This window comes from Lithobates pipiens, unplaced genomic scaffold, assembly GCF_037356315.1.
Source record: "Lithobates pipiens isolate NorthernLeopardFrog02 unplaced genomic scaffold, aLitPip1_a1.2 Scaffold_18, whole genome shotgun sequence".
Taxonomy (NCBI): domain Eukaryota; kingdom Metazoa; phylum Chordata; class Amphibia; order Anura; family Ranidae; genus Lithobates; species Lithobates pipiens.
Genome location: NW_027507758.1, coordinates 376351604 through 376366819, shown reverse-complemented (window position 1 = coordinate 376366819; position 15216 = coordinate 376351604). Strand labels below are relative to the sequence as shown.

The 15216-nt window shown below is 43.5% G+C and overlaps 1 protein-coding gene across 2 annotated transcripts in view; it reads right to left on the bottom strand.

The window, feature by feature from the left end:
- The window catches only part of CLCN2 (chloride voltage-gated channel 2), a 521510-nt gene that overhangs the window by 87249 nt on the left and 419045 nt on the right, over positions 1–15216 (bottom strand). For both annotated transcript variants that reach the window (XM_077487744.1, XM_077487745.1), the window contains exon 16: positions 13321–13454. In XM_077487744.1, coding sequence (XP_077343870.1) covers positions 13321–13454 — 134 coding nt within the window. The remainder of the gene's footprint in view (positions 1–13320; positions 13455–15216) is intronic.

Sequence of the window (15216 nt, the reverse complement as noted above, 5' to 3'; positions counted from 1 at the left end):
TACGCCTGAACAAACACTTGGCGGATCCACTGAGAAATAATGGACTTAGATGCTGCCTGTCCCATCTTGGGACCTTCTGGCAAAATAAACAGAACATCAGTCTTCCGCATCTCAGCCGACATTCTCAGATAGACTCTGATAGCCCGTACCACATCAAGAGAATTAATTAATCTACCCTATCATTCTTTGGATATCTCGTTAGTGATATGTTTCTGAGCCAAGGTAACTTTCTCATCATGGAATTTTTCTCTCCTGAATCCAAAGGGTTGGGTGTATAAGCCTTGGCTTGGTGCCCTCTGGGGATTTTTTTTTCTCCTACCAAATCATATTGCGGGTCTGTTTTTAATCTTATAAAGGTAATGGTGGTTCCACCTGATTTGGAGGATTTGTGATTTACAACCGCCCTATGGTTCAGGCTCACTGTTTTCTTAGATGGCATCTTTCATCTCTGAAGGTAGTCTTTCAGCTGACCCCACCCACCCCACGGGAGAATACAATGTCTCGGCAGGAGGGATTCCCCTGTCAGCTCTGTCTGTGTTTATAGGAGGATCATGCGAATGTCTTTCCTGCAACCTGTGGCTGCAGGAAGAAAAATGTTCACCATCTATGGCCTGCCAGCTACAAGTTCAAGCAAGAGAAATTAATGGTCTGAAATGGTAGCTCCTGAAGGACCAACACCAGGTTGAGGTCCCATGGAGCCTAGGGAAAAGGTACGGGTGATATAATGTAAGCCACCCTGTACACAAAGGCCCTGACAAAGAAAGGAGAAGCTTGCGGTCGCTCAAAGAGCAGTGTAAAGGCAGAAATCAAACCTTTAATAGGCCTTTAGGGAACAAGACATACAATTCTGACTGAAGGGATAAAATCTGTGCCAATGAGTATTTCTTAGAATAAAACTTCCCTATATTGCAACAAGTATGCTTTTCGTGTGTGGCAGTAAACCCTACGGTGTGAAGGCTTTCTGGCCTTCAGCAAGTTGGGAAACAGAGTCCAAAGGACCCACATCTCTCAGGATATGGGCTTCAACTGCCAAGCCTTTAAAGCCAGCGACTGTGAAGTAGGATGAAATCCTGGACCTTGAGAAAGAAGAGCCATATGATCCGGTAGGGGTCACGCAGAGTCCGTTAGGAATCTGATTAGTTCCAAGTACCATGCCCTCCTGGGCCAATTGGGTGTAGTGACAATAACCGGTATGACTTCTGTCCCTCTCTTCTGAAGCAGGTGAGGCAGAAGCTCAAGAGGGGGGAACACATAAAATAGGTTTAACTGATTTCACGGGAATGACTAGCCCATCCACTCCTGAAATATGCCTGAGAGACTGCCATCTGCCATTTATTGGTACTTACACACACATAGGGTTATCTAAAGACAGTAATTTTGTCCCATGCTGTCAGAATGTTGAATTGTAACATCCTTGAATTAAACTGAGCATATAGAACTTGTTTTGAAGGAGACTACCATCAAACCCAACAGCCTCACGCAAAGATGAATAGAAAGACTCTTTAGGGAGCAATTCTCACAACTTGTTACCAACATTTTTCTTGTGTGTCCAAGACAAGGACCACATACGCTAGTCAGTATGATGGTTCCAGGGTCAACTTTTAGAGTTTGAGGACCCAGTTGAAGTTTGGTAGGATTTGCACCATCTGTTGCACATTAGCTTAGTGGTCTTGAGCGCTGATTTGCTCTCACAGGAGTAGATTGTCCGAAAATGTCAGAATGGGAATTCCTTTTGCTCAAAGAGGTAAAAAAAAATGGGATCCTTGAATGTCCACCAGGGTCAGAAAGTCTGATGGAGAAAAGTGAACACTGATCACACAGATTCAAAAATGATTTTTCAAACCTGCAGAAAGTTGTTCGGACTCTAGAATGGGCCAAACATCATTTGACTTGCAGTGGATATAAAAAGTCTACACACTCCTGTTAAAATGTCAGGTTTCTGTGATGTAAAAAAAAAATTAAACAAAGATAAAGAGATAAAAAGATTAAACTTGTTCCACCTTTTTAATATGACCTATAAACCATACAACTCAGTTGAACAACAAACTGAAAACTTTTAGGTGGAGGGAAGTAAAAAAAATAAAAATAAAAATAAAATATGGTTGCAGAAGTGTGCACACCCTTAAACTAATACTTTTTTGAAGCACCCTTTGATTTTATTACAGCGCTCTGGCTGGGCTATTCCAAAACTTTAATCTTCTTCTGGTCAAGCCATTCCTTTGTTGATTTGGATGTATGCTTTGGGTCGTTGCCATGCTGAAACTGTTCATAATTCCCTCTACCTTGATTAAGGTCCCTGTTCCAACTGAAGAAAAATTGCCCCAAAGCATGATGCTGCTACCACCATGCTTTGCTGGGTATGGTGTTCTTTTGGTGATGTGCAGTGTTGTTTTTGGACCAAACATATCTTTTGGAATTATGGCCAAAATGTTCAACCTTGGTTTCATCAGAACAGAACACATTTTACCACATGCCTTTGAGAGACTTCAGATGTGTTTTTGCTAAATTTAGCGGGGCTTGGATGTGTTTCTTCATAAGAAAAGGCTTCCATATTGCCACTCTACTCTATAGCTCAGACATATGAAGAATACAGGAGATTGTTGTCACATGTACCACACAGCCAGTACTTGCAGATATTCTTGCAGCACCTTTAATGTTTCATCAAATTTTTGAGGAACGTCCAGTTATTGGTAATGTCACTGTTGTGCCATATTTTCTCCACCTGATGACGGTCTTCACTGTGTTCCATGGTATATCTAATGCCTTGAAAATTCTTTTGTACCCTTCTCCTGACTGATACCTTTTAACAATGAGATCCCTCTGATACTTTGGAGGCTCTCTGCGGACCATGGCTTTGTCGTTACCTGCAAAGTAAAAGCATAATGGGCTAGTATGCGCCGCCATTATGTGGCACTTTCTCGCAATCGAAGCCCGCGCTGTCCCTGTTGGTGGTAGCATCTATCTTCTGCCCTCTTCCTTCTGGGGTCGTGGACTCAGCTCTGTGACTGGCCAGAGCCAGGTGACTTCACTCCTGCACATGCGCGTGGGAGCTTTCAGTCACGGCACATACAAGTGAAGAAACGGCACAGAGGTCCGTTTCTTCACAGCGCATGCGCCCCGATGACACCATCTTTTCTTTTTTTAGTTGAGTAGTACAGTTTATAGGTCACATTAAAAAGGTAGAAAAAGTTCTGTAATGATTTCTTTGTAATTTTTTACGTCACAGAAACCTAACATTTTAACAGGGGTGTATAGCAGCGGCGGCCCATCCATTACGGGCACCGCCTCCCCTATCCATGCATCCAGCCCACTGAATTATATACAGGGCGCCTGACACACGCCCACAACCAATGGGTAAGTGCCGGGGGGTGGGGGGGGTGTTTGCCGCCACCAGCCTCCCCCCCAAAGACTTTCTATATCCACTGTATATCTTTTGGGCTATATCCCTGTAGTAAAACAAGGAAACTAAAAACCCTGTAGTATATTATGTGCTTTTACTAAGCAAGAATGTTGCATATACAAACTTACAGTTGTATGAAAGCAAAACAGTGTAAAAAAAATGCACACACACATGCAAACTATCTTTTCCTAGCAATGAACATTGCCAATAGTATGTATGCATTAGAGTACACTAAAAATCACTTAACGTCTGTTATAGCTGGCCCACAATTCCTTGCTTGAACAGGACTTCAGGCATTAGAGCTGTATTAACCCTTTCGCTCCCAGGCCCTGTGCTCTACTTTTTGACTCGGGTAGCCAGACCATTTTTGCAATCTTTCTATTTTTGTTCCCTAACAGCTTTCAGAGTTTGTAAAAGGTGAATGTGATGGGCCTTTTCTCCTTTAGAGTGAAACAAGCTTCACTCTATTATTTTTCTTTGTTTTATCTTCTGATTCTTCAATCAACCCCCACTGTCTTGTACTATATGCACAGAAGCAGTGCATCTGGAAGCCACATCCCTCGCTCTGGGGACAGCCTGTAATATTTCTTCAGTCACTGGGTCTTGCTTGGGGCACTCACTTTGGCACTTGGTGCAATGCGTTGAGTTAGCTGCAGGGTGCTATACTAGTCCAGTGTTGTGGTTCGTCAATATGGAACCCAGTCCTTGAAGAACCATTTGTAGTGTGCCCACGACCATGCTTCCTCTTCTTCCCACACCTCTCTGTGAGTACCCCACTGGGGAATACCCTCATTTGTAGCTATGGTGGAGACCATGCAAAAGGAAACCAATTTTAAACAGGTGAGAACATTCGCTGTGCCAAAGGCCCACACAAATGCATAGTGACAATGTGTCCCTTGCATCAGAAAAGGACCCAGTTTTAACATCACTCTTCTCATGCAATTCTGGCTCTATTTCAGGCACCTAGCAAGTGGCCTACTTAACAAAAGCAGAATTCTTTGCGTCTTTGTACCAATTCCTCTGACAAATCACAGCGTTAATTCAGCGATCTTTGTTCAGGGTTCAGAAATTGAGAAATGCCCTGCCTCTTCTCCAACTCTTGTTTTCCAACCGGAGTTGGACACAAATATTCTGGTCCTAGAGGATGCTGAGACAGAGGGGAATGAAGAGGATATTAAGGAAGCTAAAAAAGATTTCGCTCCTCCACATTGTCACTATATTCCTGCCATGCCCATTTGGGTACAGAGACCTACAAAAACTTCCAAAACATTATCCGTTCATAAACTGCTAGAATGTGCAGTTTATCAGGGGTGATCCAGTCATTAAAGTATTTTTATGCTCCCAACAATCTTTGTTGAGATACTCCCTTTGAGTATGGATAGGCTCATTCTACTCACATCTACATACAGTCACGTGTTGATGTAATCTATTCATTTCATGCCAGTTATAAACAAATTCCTCCTTTTGAGGTGTGTTTTAAGTTTTGGTATATTTTTTTATCTTTTCCTTACATATTCTGTGTGCACTAGTCGCTCTAAGGTTGATTAACACTAGCCTTATGCAGTCCCTTGTTTTTTCCTTCTCATGTATTGTCTAGTACTAGTTTAGTTAAACAAGAATTATTAGTACTGGCCTCCTGCCCCTCCCACTCTTCACATAATATAAAGACTTGTCCTTTGGCCAATCTACTGCCAATGGTTTGATAAAGGGGTGGTGCTGTAGCCCTGAAACATGTCCTGAAACATGCACCTAGATGGAGGTGCCCTCTTGTGTTTGAATTATATATGGGTATTAGGATCTCAAGACCTGAGATGAGCTATATCCACTTTACCTAGTGTTCCCTACAACTCTCCTAGCCCTCTTATGTGCCCCATTAAATGATGGTTTGGGTCTAGTCAGCGCAATAACTTATTTTGTTTGGTTTTCAAATCCCTGGCTATTAAACTCAGGTCTTCCCCTCCATGCCAGTGAAGGAGTGGACATGGCGCTTGAACGACTCGTTGCTGGCTAACTCGGACTGTATTACACGTGTCTCGGAGACAATATCTAACTTTTATGGGGACCATGCACAAGATACCATGTCGTTTCCCATCCAATGGGAGGCACTGAAGGCAGTGTTACGTGGAACATTTAATTAGGATCTTCACTGAAAAAAGAATGCTCAGCTGCTATAGTGGCTGCAATTCAAAATCTCAGAAACCTGTAAACTGACCATAAGCGTTCCCCAACAATCAATACGCTCACGGAGGATTCCAATGCCAAATCACATCTCAGAGGTCTGTATGAGACCTCTGCGCGTACATTTGCGGACAAGCTTGCTTTCCACCAATATAAATTCCAAGAACAATGTGGCAGGCCACTGGCCCGCTCTCTACACTCAAAAGTATCCTCTACTGTCATCGCCCATATCCAAGGACCGCATGGAGAATCAATCTTCTCACCTTCTGAGATAGCGCAGACATTCAGGGATTTTTACCAATCCCTGTACAACATACCTGCAGCCCATTAGTCAGGTTCCCCCTCTACTTCGGAGGAGGACAAGTTCTCTTATAGCATGGAAACTGCACTCCCCACTTTGGATGAGGAAGCTGTTATCTAACTTGAAACACCTATTACAGCAGATGAAGTTTGCAGAGCCATTGCTGGTACACCAACTGGCAAGAGCCCCATGGCCAGACAGCTTTACGCCTAAGTTTTATAAACTATTTGTTCCCCTTCTTATTCCCTTCCTCACTAAAGTATTCAAGTCTGTGTCAGAGGGCTCAGTTCCTGTTCCCTCCACAAACATTTAAGGCTCATATATCCCTTATCCCAAAACCAGAGAACGACCCAACTTTAGGTGCAAACTATAGGCCTCTTCGCTAACAGAATACAACTGTTGTTGCCCAGTTTGGTGGGATTTGTGAGTGGCCAGGAAGAAAAGGATGACACCCTATAAACCCTTCTTTTAACCGACTATGCCCAAACCCACGCTATTCCTTTATGCCTCTTAACAGTCAATGCAGAGAAAGCATTCGACCGAGTGGATTGGCAATTCCTTCGGTTGTCTTTACAATAAATAGGATTGGGAGCCCACATGATCGCAAGGATAATGTCCCTCAACGCCTCTCCATCTGCTAGGATTAGACTGAACGGCTATCTGTCACCGGCATTCTCTATCTATAATGGGACACGACAAGGGTGCCTTCTGTCTCCCCTCCTATATGTTCTTACCATGGAACATTTAGCTATTGCTCTTTGAAACAATCCCTCTGTGCACGGAATAACAGTCGGGCCCACCCATACTAAACTTTCTCTATTTGCAGATGACCTGCTCTTATTTGTGACACATCCACACTCATCTCTGCCCTCAGTGTTGCAGTAGTTCCAGAGATTTGGGGGAGTCAGTAATTTTAAAAGGAACTACAGTAAATCGGAAATTCTCAATATCTCTGCCAAAGTCGGACCTACAGACTCTCAACTGCCTTTTTCTTTAAAAAGGGGTCCACCTCCATCCGATACCTTGGTATTCAAATACCGAGGATGCATCCCAACTAATTTCCAAGAATTTTACCCCCTTACGCCTTAGAACCCAAGCCAATCTGTCTACGTTCAAATTGCTCTCCTGGCTCGGTGGGGCGAACACCTTGAAAATGGATGTTCTTCCCCAGTTTTCGTACCTATTCCAGACAATTCCTATATACATACCTAACTCCTATTTCCGGAAATTGCAGCAGCAGTTTTCTAAATTTATTTGGAATATGGCCCGTCCTAGAATTCGATATGAAACGTTAGCTCTTCCAAAAACTAGATGAGGAGCTGGAGCCCCAGATGCTTCGTTGTGCCATACGGCAGCAATACTTACTCGCATACTTAACTGGTTCCATAACCATACACCTAAGCTCTGGGTTCACTTGGAAAGCCATATGAACCCCATTGAACTCTCAGCTCTTCCATGGCTCATACCTGCAAACCGTAGGGGCTCATACCCTCTGTGACCTTACTCATCAAACGATCCAAATCTGGGATTGCTTGATCTCTAGCGGGAACATGTCCTTCGGGGCCTAGGACTCCCCTAATCAGGAGTCCGGCCTTCCCACCAGCTATGCATGTGACCAGCTTTGGACCTTTGCGAAAAGAAGACCATAGGAGGCTTTCCCAGGTTCTCCAAGCAGACCCCACTCTAAAGCCAGATACCCCTACCGAATCGCTTTCTCGATACCCTATGCAGTGGCTCCAGAAACAAAAATTAACTTCCTATAGCCGAACCTTCCCATCTGTATCAGATATTCTAGCTGAACCGACAGGATTCGTGGATATGCTCCTCCAAGCCGATCCTCCAACGCACGTGGTATCTCAGCTTTATTCCCTCTTACTGAATGCTGCTTACCCTGATCTCCCATCCTACATGAGGGCTTGGGAGAAAGATTTACAACACTTTGTCTCCCCCATTGACTGGCAAAAATACTTTGACGCACAAACTCTCTATAGCCACTAAAACTCAAGAAAAGGGGTTCAAACTGGTGACGAGATGGTACACATGCCCTTCGACTATACATAATTTCAACTCGACAAGGCTGGCTACCTGTTGGTGGTGTCTAAGCTCCAGGGGTACCATGCTCCACATTTGGTGGGACTGCCCTCCCATACAGAAATTTTGGCAACAGATCTTCCTATTATACTGCAAACTGATGGCAACCTCTCTTTCTCCTACACCTTAGATAGCGCTCTTATCCATGCTCCCGGGCACATTCAAGTCCATTAAAAAAGCTGTATTGAGTCACTTTTTGGCTGCGGCCAGAATAGCGAGTCCACGTTATTGGAAATGGAGGACCGTACCTTCCCTGGGGGAATGGGCTATTGAAGTGGACCGCATTAGAGACCTTGACCATCTGTTAGCTGAGGAATCTAATAAAGACAACCAGTTCTCTCTCACTTGGACTTCATGGTCCATGTTCCGCTACTCATTGGACTTCACCTCCTGGGCAGGGGATGACCTAAGCAGCACCACCTCATGGCCATGTTGGAGCGATTCCTGTTCCTAATCTTTCTGCTTCCCCTAATTTCTCTCAACTCCTTCTCTTTGTATAAATCCTCATAATCCATTAAACCCTTATTCCAGATGCAAAATTTGACCCTCACAGACAAATCCTCTACAGCATAACAGGTTTTTAGAATACGTTTGATTGTAGTACATGATGTTTACACAAAATCCAATCCTTTGCAGTGGGAGGGCCCTTTAGTTATCCAGGTTATGCCCTAAAATGTTGTTCTAATTAAATGTTTCTTTATCGTACATCACAGGACACAGAGCAGCCATAATAACTAACTGGGTTATATGCCACCTATAGGAGAATGGTCACTGGCAAGCCAAAAAAAAAAAAAATGGTCGCTGCCATTGAAGGCTTGGTAGTTTAAGCCCAAATCCTGAGAGATGTGGGTCCTTTGGACTCAGTTTCCCAACTTGCTGAAGGCCAGAAAGCCTTCACACAGTAGGCTTTACTGTCACACACAAAAGGCATACTTTGTTGCAATATAGGGAAGATTTATGCTAAGAAATACTCAGTGGCACAGATTTTAACCCTTCAGTCAGAATTAGATGTCTTGGTCCCTAAAGGCCTATTAACCTCCCTGGCAGTACGATTATTTCGGATTTTAGGTGCTAAAAGCGGTACCATTATTTTGCATGAAAATTTGGCGTTTTATATTGTAGTCCTGTAATTCTTAGAAATAACTCTCTTAAATCTGTCCAAACCAGAGTCTAGCAGACATCCCGGGCATGATAAAGTTTGAAAAATGAAATCATAAATTATAATATAATAAATAACTATAAATAATTGTACCAATAATATAACAATAATAAAAATTATTCAATAATGTAATCAAATCAAAAACACAGAAATTTGCTCAGTTGCAGAATTATCACTGCCATTACTTTTCAGTATTTGATGAAGGATCTCCCCACAAATCGCTATCCCTCAATTCTGCGAGTGATTACAATTTATTATCGCTGTTTTCTAGCTGGTCTAAAACCATTTTTGATGTAAAGGGACAGTTTTGGTTGCTATGGACAATCTCCAGTTTCCAGGCAGAAAGAACAGTTTTTATTATATAAAACTGCATGCAGAGCACTGGACAGACCACTAGGGACAAAGGGGATGTGAAATATTTACATACAGCAATGTAATCTGTAAGATTACATTATACTGTATGTATACTGTGTGTTTCACTTTTTGAATTTGGCGCCGATCTCCGTTCTCGTGCGTCGCAACGCTCGCAGGGAACGGAGATCGGCTCCGTGATAGATCGAGCGAGACACGGCTCGCTCGTACAGCGGGGAGAAAACGCTGGATCCGAGCGAGAAGGTAAGTAAACCTCCTCTTGGATCCAGCGATGCAGTCCCCGAGTCTGGCTCGGGGGTTACCACTCTTGGTATAAAAATTCCACCCCGAGCCAGACTCGGGAATACCGTCAGGGGGGTTAAAGGTCAGATTTCTGCCTTTGTACTGCTCTTTGAGAGACCGCAAGCTCCTCATTTCTTTGTCAGGGCCTTTGTGTACAGGGCGGCTTACATTTCATCACCTGTACCTTCTACCTAGGCTCCATGGGACCTCAACCTGGTGTTTACAGTCCTTCAGAAGCTACCATTTCAGCCCATTAATTTCTCTTGGCTTTCTTGTGGCTATCATTTTTATCAGAAGGGTGCTTGAACTTGTAGCTGGCAGGCCAAAGATGGTGCAAATTTTTCTTCCTGCAAAAGACATTTGCATGATCCTCCTATAAACACAGACAGTGCTGACAGGGAAATCCCTATTGCTGAGACAATTGCATTCTCCTGTGGTGTGGGCGGGGTCAGCCGGAAAAAAACCTTCAGAGGTGAAAGATGCCATCTAAGAAAACAGTGAGTCTGAACCAGAGGGAGGCTGTAAACCATTAAATCCTTCTAATCACGTGGAACCACATTACCTTATAAGATTAAAAACAGACCTGCAATATGATTTGGTTGAAAAAAAAAAAGATCCCCAGAGGTCACCAAGCCAAGGCTCATACACCCAAACCTCAGGATAGAAAAATTCCATGATGAGAAGGTTACCTTGGCTCAGAAACATGTCACTAACTAGATATCCAAAGAATGATAGGGTAATCACAGTGCAATAGCCCATATGGACTGCTAAATGAGCCCTGAGACTGAACACAAGGGTACAATGTTACAAAATCAGCTTGTCTGAATGGAAGTAGGGTGCACAGGAGGAACCCTTACACAGGGTAGGCAGAGTTGAATGCTATATTGCAACCACATATTGATGAAAGAGGCATCAGAAGAGAAAGAGGATGAAAAACAATAAATTACCAGTTTATCAGGCATCTTTGGAGCCTGACATAGGAATCCATCTAACTTTGAGCACAGAACATGGGTCTAGGAACCTCCTGATCTATCCCAGTCCAGCAAAGCATCCATAATTGTGGAATGAAGAAGAGGAAATTAGCCTCAAAAGTCAGGCATCTAGAAAAACTTCCTCAAGAGGCTGTGGATTTTCCACAGGAGGACCCATCTCTGGGTGGGTGGGTCCCATGAAATCCACTGGATGTACTGTATCACAAATAGGGGCTTCAATGGGAACCCAGTGTGTTCCGCATGCTGCCAATTTAGGGGGATGCCAGGCCCCCCAGCAATGTTTTCTACCTGTCATGCAGGAGATGAGCAGCACCCAGATGTGGAAACCTCTCCATTCTGTGTGGAGACCACAGGCTAAGGCCCAGACCACATATCAATGCATTGCTTTTAAAGGAAGGCAGTGCTATCAAGAGCGGTACTACTCGTGTTGTCGAGTATAATGATCAGGCCACTTATCCTGTTGCAGGGAAGTCTCCCAAAGCTTCTTGGAGGTAAAGGCCTTGCAACAATTGTCCAAGTGAGTAAATTTAGGACTTGAGGTGGGACCCCCCATCAAAGAGGTTCCCATCTGTATTGGGAAGCCAGACTAAAGCCCTGGGCATAAGGGGATACCCCAGCAGATGGGGTCTCCCAGGGCAGGGGGAAAATACCACTCTATTCACCTAAAGAGTCTGATGGGTGAGCCCAGACATATCCTGGTCCATAAAGACCATATGGATGTCTTGCACAGAGCCCAGCCCCATAGCAATAGAGAGGGGGGCTATGAGGGACACAGAGCCAATGATAGAAGGATAGACCACGCCGAAAGGAGGTTCCCTCACAGCCCTAGACACCCTGGATAAAGGAAACCACATGAGCTCCCCGAGTGCTGATAAAGTGCTCAAAGGCACATAGGGTATAGCCGTTTTAGCAAGGGTTTCAGCTCAACAGCCTTACCCACTGGTAGTAGGTAGCCACCAACAATGGAAACCTGCGAGACCCTATCCAGTCTATTGTTGCAGATGTTAGCCCCTTCAGAAGCATATTGAGTGCAAGAGTCCAAAAGGCTAACTCTCTCGAAAGAAGGTCATGTGAGCATCCCACAATGGGGATGCCAGGAGATGGCAAAAGAGTGCATATAAGGACCAATGCTCTGAGAAGCAGCACGTGCTTCTCAAAAACAAAAAGGGGGAATCTCGTTGCTTAGGAAAGGGACAGCTAGAAATGGTCCTGCATGACCTTGTAAGTCAGAAACTCCAACTAGAAAGGAGGGGAGCCACAAGAGATTTAACAGAATCCACAGGCTGTGGAAGACTGTTCTGAAAAAGGGAGTGAGTATCCAAATGGGGAAAGATTTCAAAACCCAATTCTGATTTTGACATTGGCAAAAGGTCCAAGGGCATGGGGGAGAGAAATTTACATTGTCTATTGCAGTAACACAGGAAAAATAGTAAGGGAATAAAAGATGTATATTCTGCACCCAAAGGCTGGAAAGACAAAACTACCCACCTGGATGCACAATCAGTCCTCCTACTATACAAAATACAGAAAGGTTTTTTGGAGGGAATAGCTGACCTTTGGTTTTAAGACCTATGAGCTGAATGGAAGCCAAGCTTTAAAAACTTCCAAGTACCCTCTGCTGAAGTAGGCAAAAAGAAGGGTGGGATTCCTCTGACCACCCCATAAAACTCCTGCATTGTGGCAGGAGCACACTGACCACCTATTTCACTGCTAAAACAGTGTCAACAGCAGATCTGAAGAGAGGAAGATTAAGTCAGATACTCTTTGGATGCAGAATCAGGGTTTCAACCACACAAGTGCACTGAGCTTAGGAACAGACATCAGTCCTACGCAATACACAAGTTTAGATGCTTATAAACAAGCCATCACTGAAGCACAAGGCTCCAGATATCTGTTCCATCAGCTCCAAGAAAAAAAAGGATCTACTCTGGCAGTGGAGGAATTTTTTTTGAGGGAATGCACCTAATCTGACAAGGTTTGACAGCTTAAAATCATCCCTAATAGAGGACCGAAGGCAAGACAAGTCAACTCAAACTGGAATTTAGGGAGAGATCTGAGCTGATTTTCAGTGGCATCCTGAAAAGGTGAGAACACCTTAAATCAGTCTGTTGGCATTCCTGTAAACTTCGATAACTTTGTAGACCACTGATTAACATTTCCTCACAAAGGGAAAAGGTTCAGACACACAATTGGGAAGGACCCAGGAACATTCAAGGGTGCTTCCATTCCACATAGGGGAAATGTGTCAAATAGTGGGTGTAGTTGAAAGGTCTTTGTAGCTTTCAGAGCCCTAAAAGATGCTAGGCCAGAAACAGCAGGCTGATCTTCCAGATGCAAGGTAGAATAATCTGAGGTAACTGCAAGAGACTGTGGTGATTGCTGGGACTCAGTCTGAATGACAAAAATAAAAATAAATGTTTTTCTTGGGAATTAGCTTTGGAACTGGAAGACAGACGTTTCTGTAATTGTACATGATGTAATTAAGAAGAAAATGAGCAATGATGACTTATGACCCTTCATTTAGGACAATATCAATTAATTTTACCTGCTGTCTCCACCAGCGCCAGGCTCTTCATTCGGCAGTCTGTAAGAAGCTCCTGCAGCTCTCGATATTTAGTGTTCAGTGTCACAAAGGGGATGTTTCTCAGCATGATGTCCTCAACTCGCACACTGTACCTCCTGGAATATAGAGAGATGCATGCCAGACACTGTTTGAAATATTGTTTTTTAATTGAACTACATGGCTGCACAAAATACCTTAAGATTTGGAAATGAAACATCTTCGTATAAAAATACTAACAAACCTATTTTTTGTTTTTGTTATCAGTATCTTTAAAGCCATTTCAGGGCACTAAATATTTAATGCTGACGTTTAGGTATGACCATTTTTTGCATAGGTACATTGGCCCAGTTTGGACCAATGTAATTACGCATGCATGTGCCGAACCTGAGCGATCAATGAGAAGCTGGAAATCATTGTGTTAAGCATTGCTACTACAGTGATCTCCACTACCCATGCCAGGAGGCTGCCTTGATGCATAGTGAACACGGGGGCTGCTCATTCAGGAAACATTCACAGAACGCCTTGCATTTTTCTGAGTGAATGCAAGGTGTTCTCCAATTGGATGACATGCAAGATTGTGATGTCAGCACCCTGCCTCTCCACCTTGTCCAATCAGAGAATAACTAGCATTCATTGAGAAAGCTCTATTTGTGTGGAAAAATGATAAAAATTTAATTTGCATACAGTGCTGCATGACCGCACAATTGCCAGTAAAATTAGTGCAGTGCTAAATAACAAAAAATGGTTGGTTCATGAAGGGGGTAAAAAAATCTGGAGGTCAAATAGTTAAAGTGACAAAAAGCTGGAGTTCAGCTGTAATACCACTTCAAAGCAGGGAACACACATTCAGTTTTTGTTCAACCAGCGGGTTAAAAACGCCCCCCCCAAAAAAACGACAGACACACAAACGATGGGCGACGCAAGGATCTCTCACTGAGCTAGACTGCTCTCTTCCCCCCTATCAGAATACACTGATCAATGCTGCAGTCATTGGCTAAAAGCCGGATTTCCAGCATGGCCATTCGATCGGCTTCTATTGACTATTAGTTCGCATATAAAAAACATACCAATGTCTTCACTTGTGACCAGTGGTATATCAAAGGCAGAGAAGAAGCAGCAGTCCTCCTAAGAAGCAAATAATAAGGTGGCAGAGAGTGGGGTCCTGCCTGATGTTATTTGCATTGTTTTGGGAACGATGTAAGCTAGCAGAGCCAAAAGGCAGTGAGGCCAGGGGAGTGGAGCCTTTTTTTTTTTTTTGTTTTTTTTTAGGAGAGGTTCCACTGGCACAAATATATTTACCCAAGCTTCTAGAGCCTGCCAAGGTAAAGGATCCTTCGCCAATGCCTACCAAGGTAAGGGAGCTTCCCACAGTTCATACTCCTACCTCTGCAGTTTGTACGCTGTGCGGAACTTGTGTTGATTTTCTTACTATTATTTGTTTATTTTTTTTGCTTTTTTAACCTTACTCTTTTGCTCTTGTACATGGAAAGTGAAGGGCCAAGTTTTCCCCAAGGCAGGACTTTCCAACCAAGTTCTAAAATGAGTGCCTCTGTGTGATAAATTAACATCCTCTAAGAGGTAAGAAATGGCCTAATTATTGCAAGTGAAGCTCGAAATTGGGAGCATCGCTTTCTGTTATCAGATCACCTTAGGCAGCGCAGCTGCTATATACAGTGTTGTGAGAGCATATGTCGCTGTAAATGCTTAACTACTGCAAAATTGCTCTCATTATGCCAGATCAGAAAACGGTTGTTGGTAGGCCTTGCCATTTAGAGTGACCATAAATTGGCTAATAAAAGCCAACAATGCTTTCTGAGTTATTAGAGTGTAACACTGATCAACAGTACCCAATTCTTCTCTTTTTAATGTATAAGGGTA